The sequence below is a fragment of the Habropoda laboriosa genome, unplaced genomic scaffold, assembly GCF_001263275.1.
Source record: "Habropoda laboriosa isolate 0110345459 unplaced genomic scaffold, ASM126327v1 scaffold440, whole genome shotgun sequence".
Lineage (NCBI taxonomy): Eukaryota > Metazoa > Arthropoda > Insecta > Hymenoptera > Apidae > Habropoda > Habropoda laboriosa.
In genome coordinates this window covers 969,274-981,285 of record NW_017100710.1, presented here as the reverse complement: position 1 = coordinate 981,285, position 12,012 = coordinate 969,274, and the positions used below count along the sequence as shown (strand labels likewise).

The 12,012-nt window shown below is 38.1% G+C and overlaps 1 protein-coding gene across 1 annotated transcript in view; it reads right to left on the bottom strand.

Moving 5' to 3' along the window:
- Positions 1-327: 327 nt before the first annotated feature.
- LOC108576977 (carbonic anhydrase-related protein 10) overlaps positions 328-12,012 on the bottom strand; it is a 233,343-nt gene continuing 221,658 nt past the window's right edge. Inside the window, exons 7-10 of the mRNA XM_017940053.1 lie at positions 3,019-3,173; positions 1,718-1,843; positions 479-527; positions 328-392 (exon numbers count right to left, since the gene is read on the bottom strand). Of these exons, the coding sequence (XP_017795542.1) occupies positions 328-392; positions 479-527; positions 1,718-1,843; positions 3,019-3,173 (395 nt within the window). The remainder of the gene's footprint in view (positions 393-478; positions 528-1,717; positions 1,844-3,018; positions 3,174-12,012) is intronic.

The window sequence follows — 12,012 nt, the reverse complement described above, 5'->3', positions numbered from 1 at the left end:
TCTTGTTAAATCGTATATTTCACTGATTTTACTTTTTCTATTAATCAGTTCATCTTTGATGACACGCACAAGAACGATTCAATGTTTCACTGATCAAGATAGTCAAAATATTTGAAGCTTTTCAAGAACTACACAGAGCGTGTTTCTTTTTTTTTTCTTTTTTTGCCATTGGACGAATCGAGTTCATTGAACCGTGACGCAACTCGTTTTCTCGCGTTTAACCCTAACATTTGTCGACCGATTTTCGCTGCCATTTATGAGACGATCGCGTGTAAACCTGTCGCGTTGAAAGCCGAAAAGGTCTGTGGCTGGCATGGTGGCCGATATTCAGACGCCGTTGTGCGAGAGGGATCCATCGTCCTGCCACGTGTTCGCTGGAAAGAAAAAGTCATCTTTTCAGATTCTCATCGAGACGATCCCTTCGCTAGATGGTAAGAAGTTTGGGGGCCTGTCGAGCCTGGATAATGTCCTGGGTTACCTCTATAGTGCATGTCCTGGGCCATCGACGGACACTTCGCTTCCGGTCGCTATTCGAAACACACAAAAAACGTGGATTTGATTAATTTTCTGGATAGAGGAATTCCACGATGCTTCGAAATCAGTGATCTTGTGAGTTTGTCTGGACAGAAACATTCCACGATATTCCGAAACGAGTGATCTTGTGATTCTTCGAATAGAAAAATTTTATGATGCTTTGGAGGAAGTGATACCAAATATATCTAAATTTAAATTTTAAATAATCTAAATTTTTTTAAAGAAGCTCATACGTCAATTATTTTTACACAATTAAAGGGTAAGAAATTTTATTTTTCCACTATTAAATAGTAAAATTTGTGATACGAAGTCGTTCTTCTTTGTTAGAACGAATTGTTGCTTTGTATTTAATCTATATACAAAGTTTCAATTCTAGATTCAATTCTAATCTTCAAAAGAAAAAATAAGATATTCGTTATTTGAACGGTACAATTGTGAAACTGGAAAAATTTAATTATTCAGGAGAGAAGACAACCACTTTATAGATTAACATAAAATCATCTTTGCATTGATTTTATCTACCAATTGAATTGTCATTCACCTTTTAATTTCGAGTTTTCTATATAAGTCGTTTAAGAAAGATAATTAGTCGACAAGATAGATAGAAATCTAGAATCTACAGTTTCCTCTTTCCATAAATTAAAAATTCCCGTTTGCATCCTTGCATACTGTCGAAACAAAATTACTCACTTCGAAGCTACATAACGTAACCTGTCTAATATACACGGTGGGTCAAAAGTTTCAAACCACTATGCATTGTAAGTTAGACAATGATGTTAGCAACTTTAGTCGCTCTAATCCACCAAAACCAAGCAAATTGCCCTGCAATATTGACTCGAAATTTACATAAAAATTCACGTAAATCGCCAAGTGGTCTCAGTCTCATCTAGCAACTTTCACAAGATTCCAACGTAACAACAATCTCATCAACCCACCGCTAAAAAAAAAAAGACCATGTCTTACTATCTAATTCTAAAAGACAAAAAAAAAAAAACGCGAAACTGTTATCGTTTGATTAACTTTTCACTCGAGCGAACTTCCACTACCGACGCCGATCGAGGCAGTTCAGTGTTCCTCAGACAAGAATTCGCGCCGCCTAATCGCATTAGCCGATGAAAAATTAGCAGAATCACCGAGACGGCCGGTGAAGGAGATAGAGGGAAAATAGAATAGGGCAATTCACCTTGCGAAAATCGATGTTCGTCCGTATAGTCCTGTAATGAAGATCCTGCAGCGGCCTCGAATTGTTTCCCAGGGGTGCTTTCGGGGTGGTCGCCGGACCTTGCATTAGTCTCCTTAGTGCGTAAAGCTGGAAATGGGATTAGGATTACGATATAACGATGCCCGTTCCCTCGTTCAATATTTAACCATAAAGCAGAGCTTGTTAAGTAATGGTTATAGAGGGGTGGGGGGAGGGTATACAGTGTAAGAATAGCCCAGGCAACCGGGGGCTGAATCTTGAAAGTAATGCACTTTAGGGTATCGGTGTTGGTGTGTCTGACACCTTATTAAATTATTTATTGTCCCGCGATTAATTTTGCAACGGTAAAAGATTAATAACGCGGGCAAGGATTTACGCGGTGTTTCTCCCTGATAGAATTTAGCAGACTTTAGCCTTCGGCTCACAGGGTTTAAGCTTCGTAAAAATAGATCCCCTTGGCTTGGTGAGTAATTAAGAAGCTTGCCGTGTTTCCTGTTATACGAAGAAGGTGGACGGGTCAAAGTAAATGTTGCAAAATATTTGCGAAAGGAAACGAGGATTTTAACTGGTTAATCGTCACACGTAATTGTAGTTACGAGAAATGATTTTTGTGCAATCGAGTGTCAAGTGTATATCCCGTGGCGTTTGATTTTGAATTTTAGAACAGTGGAAACGCGAAATGATACGGTTTTGCAGTTTCATTTTACGTATCGTAAGAAACGAAGTGGGTATTTAATACAAGGTGTCGTTACGAAATTTCAGGATTTCCTTTGAATTTGACGGAAAAACCGTTTTAGAAGGCACTCGTGTATATCGCATTACGGAGAAATGTAAAATTTAATTTTTATATAAAATGAAACCGCATAAAGTTAAAAAAAAGGGATAACAAATTCGTGTTCGTTGAATGAAAATTAATTCCGGCAAGCTCAACACCCACGTTTGAGTTAAACACGACCGCAAAGGGTTAAACTATATTTAAGTGTGCGTAACCTTCGTAAACCTTCAATTACAATAACTTAAATTAACCCTATCTGTGTGTAATACACGATCGAATAAATGAAACTACGTTCGTTTTAATTTTATAGACTCGTTCAGTCACACGTGAATTGGTACAGAGGAGCAAATCGGTAAATTTGATGCGATACTCAACGGGTTAATGAGTTAATCAATGCAGAGAAGTCAGATGGTTTACTGATTGACCAATCGACACGAGAAGGGTAATAAACGCGAGGATTTGGAATAAATTGGTGTGGAAAGGCAAGGTAGAAAGGATCAACACTCACCTCTCGGCTCGTAATGTAAATAGGTTTGTTGAGGATCAACCATACTGCCGTTTCCCAACAGCCTGGGTGAGTCGTGCTACCCTCGTAAGTCATGTAACCGTTCGTTTCTGGAAGGAGGCTCTTCAAAGACAGATGACGTACGGCCGTAGTATCGCCTGCACAGAACGAGCAATCCTTTTGTTAGAACACACGTACATTTATCGACGATCCTCTCGCGTCCTTCGAGCCAGGATCGAAACGTGAAACTTGTGTAGAATGTGGACATTGTGACAGAATATATATGAGTAAAATGGCAATATTTCTTCTTTCGTTCGGTTTTTAGAATTTCCTATTTATCTGTCATTTATTACGTTTGTAACGAGTGCTAAATTGCGATCAATTTTTATTCGAGTACTCAAGTGGGACATTCAAAGTGTCTCATTGGTTACGAAAGGGTTAGATGAGTTATTATGTTCACTGTGCAAAGAATACATATAATACATAGCGAGATAATTTTTCTTTTTTTTTTAGGATGTGTTCCTTATATGTATTTAAATAACACTGTCGTGTCCTCAAACACGAAACATTGACGCGTCCGACGACCCCCCACATTGACCTGCGACGCCGGTCTTTACCTGCCAATAGAAACTCGCGAAATGGACCTTACTTCGGGAAAGGCGTTGATTGGCCCATTCCTCGAACCTACAGCTACGGAAAAATATATATAAGCAGTCCCGTTTAACATAGAATCAGTCAAAAAAGGAGCCTTGTAACAAGAAGCCGAACCACTCATAACCGAACAACAACCGCACTAAACATATTCATTACAATCTTCATCCCATTCCACATTGGGTTGAAAAAAGACCGTGACGCCTTATAACCGAATAAACAAGAGCACGGTACGAAAGAAACGCTGTTAATTTAATTATTTCCATAATAATTTCAATATTCTGAGTCACACGTGAATCAACAGACAGCGAGTGTGTTAATGATCACGAAATTAGTCTATTGTTTGAGTATGAACATTGAATTTTGTAATAATAAGAATTTCTAATTTAAATCATCTAATTTCACGCTACTTATATACTCGTGTGTCGCATCCTGTTTCTCAATGTTTATTAAATCACTCGGACAAAATCAACGCTTTTGATACAGTGCATGCATTAAAAGCAGCCTACTTTAAGCCAATGAAATACACTCTCGGCTCTCTAAAACTCTCTTCGCGCTTCATAACGAGTGAACAGCCCAAAAGAGCGGGTCTGTCGTCTGAATTCGGGAGTATTTGCATGCTAAACGATCAAAATTCGCCGTGTCCCCTTATTCTATCGGTAAAACGTTGCGTTGCATATTCAACGACGTTATTTCGAACGCGACAAAATTACTCGATATTCGTCCGCCGGGCCACTCTTTGAACTTCGAGACTCGCGAGAACCGACAGCCTGGGAAAAAACTAACCCTTGTCAGCCAGAAGCAAGGGAAAGGAACTTTGTTGCACTGTATATATTATTTATTCATTTATTTATTTCACGGTAAATTGGAACAGCGGCGTAATAAGAGGTGTTAATCGAGGATTCGTTGAACTTTGTGTTTAGTATTGTTTAGTACGGTGTTACAAATAGCGCGAATTTTCTGAGAAATAAAATCATCAGTGAGATGGAGAATTTGATAGAAAATCTACTACTTCTTCTTTCTCTCGTTTATTACTTTGACATACTGTGTTCTAGTTTTTTGGGGAGTTTACATTAGTACATTTATTTATGAATTAGAGTTTTGCGAGACACTGAATAAAATTCGACGAACCAATTTAGACACACGTACTAAGCAATAGACTTATGCAATATTAACACTTCCATCTAATAGCTTCATTTCAAGTGTCACTTTTTGCCAGCTAAAGTACATTAAATATAATTGGAGTTCAGGAACATAGTTACTACTTTAATAAATGGAATTATTTTAGCCTTTAGGCTGTGAACCATAGTGCAGAAGAAGGTTACAAAAGTTTCTTACATTCTATCATTTATTATTTATAATTTTACCACTTGTTTATCTAATGAAATTCTAGATAAAGCAGTAATCCCAAATTTTAGAATAACAATCTTATTTACAAACATCTCAATTTTCCACGAATCACTACTATTATAACATCTCGAACGACATTTTAACCCTTCTCTCTGTACCATTTTTCCACGAAATAAATTACTGTGCATAACTAACAGAAATCAGCGATCTTTTTTCACTGCGTTATACTCGTTCTGACGCCTAAATAGACCGCGTGTCCATGGATGATTTGTGCGCGGCCAGGTAAGGTGAAACAGGGCTTGTAATTCCGTGGCGCATAAATCTTCTCGAAGAGGAGCAATAACAAATTGATGCTAGCTCGTCGAGCGATCGTAAAGAGAAACCGTGGTTATTCCGTCGGCTTAACGATTCAACGCGTTGCGTTCACTGGTAAAGGTAACGTGTATGTGTGCGTGTGCGTGCGTGTACACATGTCGTCAGACGACGACGACGGTGCGAATAATCGATAGGATGTGTGACCGGATTGAAGAAATTCAATTCACAGCGGCGATTTCGATTCTTGAACGAAGCCCATTCGACCGTGAGTTGGGGATCGAGCAAGCGAACCGGAAAACCAATGAAACACGAAACGCCGATCGAGCACCGGCTAATCGTGGAATAATTGTTGAATTATCCGGTAGAACAGTTCGACAAGCGGGAAATTATAAAATTGAAGGAGTTGATTATGTTAATTAGATCGCAAGAATCTTTGGAATTTAGGGAGATTTTTAAAAAATTGGTAAAAAGGAATAGGTAAAAATTGATTTTTTATTAGATAGTGAAGAGTTGCTCTGCGCATGAGCGAAAGCGACCCGCACTGATCGGCAATTGTTACGACTATCATGCGGTTCGACTATCAATGTACTAATTATTATAAGCCATACTTATTCTAATATATATAGTTTAACAATGTAAGCGTGTGATTCAATAAAACCCGAGCAGATAGTGTAAGATGAAATGTCTGATTTTTCAGGGAGGAATGAAAATCGTTTTTTTTTCTTTTTCATTTTAAACAGACATCGTAAAATCACAATAATCGATTAAAAAAAAAAATTTTTTTCTTGAATTTTCTTCTTGATGAAAAATTCATTCTTTTTGAGGAAGAATTCTTCAACATTCGGCTAATCATCAGAATATTCAATTTGCAAGTGATTAGAAATCTAACACTTCATATTACACGATTTAATATTTGTATAACTGAGTAATTACTTTGTGAGTCTCTTTTTTAATTGGTGATTTTTTAAGTAAGGTTTGATACAGTCACGGGTAAAAATTATTACTTTTCCTTTTACATTCGAAACATTTAACACAGTATTTTTTCTCGTCTTTCAGAAACACGGTATATTTAAGTACGACTAAATATTGATATTTTCTTCTAGTGATTTGAATGACTTTGTCACATGTATAGTAAAACGCTGGGTTACTTATTGGTATACCCGATACATGACAGATTAATTATACAATACAATGAAACGTAACAGACTATTTCTGGAATAGAACGTCGTCTAACCATTTGAAAATCACTTTCTGTCCCTACTATCAGGAAACTTCTTTTAACACTGAGACAATTAGCATACTATATTAGACGCAGGATTTAACGTAACCAAAAATTAATTTCTTTACTAAAACTTCACTACCTAGAATAGCAAAATGCGTCAATTTAATATCACTCAACTAATCAATACAACAAACTGAAAAAGTCAATTCTTCAATAGGTCAACTTTTGTAAAGAACAATCTCACACGTACCCGCGCATTTACAACTACTATATTTTGCAAAAAATATTATAAAATCAAAAAAAAACACACAACTGAAAGATAACAAGTAATTACTGTGTGATTTTGTTGGTTACTTTGTATGTATATTAAATTAAAAGTACCCCACGCGTCGCCGGTGCTGTTCATTATTATTATCTTTATTTGTCACAGAAAATGTAATTCGCGATCGGCTTGACAACCCATGTTATTGTCTAAACATAAACAAACGCGCCACGCACGATCGTCTTTCATTCGTTCTTCCTTTCCAGGCCATTCACACCAACTCTCTCCATTTCCCCATCTCTCCCCACAGTCACTCTTTCATACCAAAAACCCCACATTACCTAAAATCTCTCTAATTATCGCAAGTATTCATAATCAACATGTAAACAATCATACGCATATCCAACTACTTTGCACAAAATAAAATCAAAAACCCACACGCACAACCAAGAAATAAGCATCTAAAATCTCTAATTATCGTAACCATTCACATAAACCTCCACAAACCACCACCATTCCACCTTTCCACATTCACGTCTAACCTCTCACATCCTCCTTGCCGCATTAATCCCACGGATGATTAATGTCAAAGTACGACACGATTCTACCAAAAAGGCGGCTGAATCCGCCGCTGAAGAGGGAAAGCTTGAGCGCGACGCGACGCGTCATTAATCGAGCCTTAATAAAAATCAACGTCGAATACGCGACTCTCCGACTGAAAAGCGCTCCTCTTCTCCTTCTTCTTCTTCTTCACAGACACACACTGGGCGTAGCGACGCGACGTCGCGGGGCTATTTCACCGTGTATCGAGGCCTGTGACATTAAGGAGGAGCGAGCGTGTACTAGGGCAAATGGTGGGCTGACACAACGGATAAATGTGGCGGCCCTCAGCCATCCGGCTTGTTCTCGTCTTCCGTCGCGAGGGAACATTTTTAGGACAACATTCAGCCCGCTTAGAGGGCAGAAAGTAGCGGACCCGTCAACCTTTTATCCGCGAATCCCCGTATCCCTCTCCGCCTCGAACTTCCTCCGCAACTCTATCTCTTCGTTTTCCTTCGCTCAGAGAGCCACCTCTTTCAGACGCTCCTTTCCATTCGTTTCCGCCCCTTCTCTCTCTTTCCACGAACGCCCCGAGAAGCGACACGTGTGTCTCTCTCACTTTATTTTTATTTATCGTAAAGGACCACCGCGCGATTCTCTTCCTTTCTTCGTGGCGTCGCGCAGACGCGTCGTGATAAATAATAAGAAGCACGTCGACGGACAGGGAAATATCAAGCCTGTCGGGGAATCGAAGGAAAGGGAGTGGAAGATGAATCCCGGTGTGATTAATGGGCTATCACGGTGGGATACAGAGGGTGGTTTGTTTTGTGCACCGCGGTGCTAACGGGTCGACGGCTAGGCGAGGATTAATTGTGGCTAATTGGTGGGTGATTTGGGCTGATGACTGTTGGTTTTTGGACGGGTGAACGGGGGAGATACAGGTTTGTGGGTAAAAATGTATTGGCGGTTTGTTTTGTGAACGTAGCGTTAATGGTTTAATGCGTTGATTGGTCAGTGTTTTGAGAGAGGTTAGAGAGATGTATGGTGCATTTAACGTGGTACATTGTTTAGTTTGGAAAATTACTTTGTTATTTCATAGAGTAAAATGTATACTCTTACTCGTAAATACTAAATATTTGATACATCTGATGTAAAGTTACATTTCTGAGTTTAGCGATTTATGGTGAGTTTAGTGTTTCAAAATTTATAATTAAAATTACTGTTTTATTGTATGAAGTAACATGTATACCTTTATTCATAAATATTAAATATTTGATAAATTCGAAGTAAAGATAAATTTCTGAGTTTAGCCATATATGGTGAATTTAGCGTGATACATTGTTTAGTTTGAAAGATTACTCTTTTATCGTATAAAGTAACATTTACACTTTTATTCATAAATATTTAAATATTTGCTAGATTTCAAGTAGAGATAAATTTTTATTACAAATGTCAAGTGAAATACACAATTATATCATACAATGCGAAATGACGGATCCTTCAGAAAGGAATGGAAATTGTTTTTTTAATTGAAACAAACGTTACTCTTAGATTCCTCAACAGTGAGAACTCAAGTATTGCATGAATTTTGAAGTTAAAATGGAAATATTCAGAACTTTTCCACGCTCAAGTAATCACTTAACCGTGGTGCAGTGTTTGGGTTTTTCTTTTTTGACCCAAAGACCTTAAATGTATAGACGAATTAAAGGATGTACTAGGGTTGAGTATGGTTAGAAATCCGATTGAATATTTAGGATAAAAGGAAACTAAATTCTACTGTTTGTTGAAAGTTCGATTAAAAATTTATAAGAATAAATATTTATTAAAAGTTAGCAACTATTCAATAATTTATGGACAGTAATGCATGTTATTACATCTTGAAGATGCTTAGAACAACGAGTAACAATATAATTAATTATTTCACAAATTTACACAGTAGTAATAAGGATTCTAAACGTCCTATTTATTCTACTGTTTTCTACTGTAGTCACCGTATCATACTGTTTCACTTATTCCACTGTTTTCTACTGTAGCGTAACACTATTGTACAATACTGTTTCAATTATTTCATTTTCTCTGCACATTTAATTATACCACCATTCCGCATCTATTTACTCCATCTCCAAACGCAGTTACACTTCCACGAACAAGCACAACCAGAGACGAATCAAACACGTCACAGAAATTCACACAGCAACGACTACATTGTAAAACACTGAAATCATCGTAAATCTCCTCTATTCAATACTTGTAAATTCTCCTACAACTTTACTCTCCTTTCATTTATAAAAACACGCTCTGTATTAATTTACACACAAACGAGCCCGAAACCCGTGTAAAGTGACTAACAGGAAAGAAAGAACAAAGTTACACGAACAGAACACAAGAAACGAAGAAAACAAATTGTTGCGCAGATTTTTTTCGAACGAAACGAACAGTCTATTCATCCAGCACTTCGTTTCCTTTATGCGGCAAACATTGCCCCGTTCCAAACGGAATCACGTAAACAGAAAGAAGCTTTACAATCAAACGCGCCGTCATATTTTATTCCCATCGACACCAAGTAGTGCAGCAGCCCGTCCGTCGTTTGTCGAAGCGGCAAACAACGGCGAAGAAAAGGCGTACGTAGGCACGGCCCCCTGTGACAAAAGCGAGGGAGAAAAGGGGATGGAGGAAAAAGCGGAGGAGAAGCACCTAGCCAGGTGACAAATAATAATAAAGAGGCGTCGCGCGAGGATGGAAAAGCGTCGTGGAACACCAGCAGGTAGGTACGTTTGCCGAGGCAGAGTGAGGTTGAAATTCAGAAGATGGAAAGAAGGAGGACAGAGAGTCGTCCGGTGATTAATGAAATGCATTAACTCTTGCGAGGACGGGAGGGGAAAAAGCGCGGGGGAGATTGAGAAAGGTGTCACGCGCCGCTTCGTTCCATCGAGTCTGCTACTACTCGATTTCGAGAGCGCTCCGCGTCGCCGCGGTGGCAATGAATTTTCGAATTTCTGCTACACGGCGCAGAAGGGCCGTGCACGCGTTCCTGAACGATGCATGGATTATATGTATGTATATAAATATATATAAAAAAAAAGAAGGGAAAAAAATTATTCGCGCGTGGTGACGTCGATCCTGTCACGATACGCGATTTTTGCTGAATCAACCTCTCTACCCCTTTTTTTTCTGTTTTCTGTTCAACTTGGGGTTTTTTTTTTGTTGTGTAAATTGCGAATCGTACTGGATATAAATATTACAGGTGGAAAAGTGGAATTCTGTATAGTAAATGGAAACAATTTTTTGATTTCTTCTTTTTTTCCGCAGTGGAAATATTCGTTGATGGTGTTACGAATCGCGATGTGCTTGTCGCGAAACCGATAATTGTCCCTCTTTTTGAATCAGACCATTTAAGGAATCTAATCGGGATAGGGGATTGGTGTTACGAATCGCGATGTGCTTGTCGCGAAACCGATAATTGTCCCTCTTTTTGAATCAGACTATGTAAGGAATCTAATCGGGATAGGGGACTCAGGTAGTGCTCGGAAGATAGACTATTAACGCACAACAGTTTGCTGTTAAAACTATGTATTTGTGAATGAACGTGAACAGAGCGCGAAATGCCTAAGCTTACCGATCGGAAAATTGTGTGTGGTGTCGTGTGGTGTTCGCTATTTTATAAACCACGTGTGTGTTGTGATTGGTGGTGTGAAAACTGTCGTAGGTGGTGGAAGTGTGTGGTGATTGGTTTTTTCGGTGTTTGGGGTGTGTCTGGTGGTGGTGTGAAAGTGGGGAATTTGTTCTTACATTTGTTATATTGCTTGTTGGAGGTCTGTATATGATCTTAGGTGATGTGGTGTTCAGGTGTGAGAGGCGTCGAGTTTTTGGGTGTCGTAAAGTATTTTTTGTGCCGGCTAAGACCTCGCTTTTTTTTGGACGTGCTGGTCTATCGGGAATACCGATGTATTGTTCGGCAAGCGACGTCTGTTACGCATGTGACAATGAAAAGGTGAAATATAAATTAAATTAGAATAAAGAGGAAGATTCTTTGTCGATTTGAATTTCAGCTTGTTTGTTATTTTCAGTTACTGAATTGTGCAAAAGTTTCTTTTTGCAGGATAATATTTTTACACTGAAAATGTTACGTGTAGACGTGTCAGAGCGGTAGGAGAAAATTTTAGAAACGAGAAGTTGTATTTTAAAGATTTTTGAATTTCCATTGTGAATTGGATAAAATGTCGAGTCCGTGATTGTCTAGTTAAAGTTTAAATTAAATAATTAAAATTGAATTTAGACTTAGTTCAAATTAACAGGCGATCTGTTGTTAAAAGGATATACGTATGTGTATAAAGAAACAAAGAAATTTTACAATTGTGAGTAACGTAAAATTTGTTACTGCGATATGTGCGATACTGTAAAATATTTATACTGCGATCGATTAGGGAGTTTCCACAATGTTTTGCATTATCAAATCGCATTTCCGTCGATGAATAATTAAAGTGGAATAAATAAGAAAAAAAAAAAGAATTTGTTTGGAACGTAACAATGTAAAGAAATACGTCGGAATATTATTTCTTGAAAATGGTTAGGTGGAAAATTTGTCTGATTTAGCGGCGTTAACACCTTACGTTAATGATATTCGTTATATTAGTGAAAAGATTAATTGTGCGCTTTT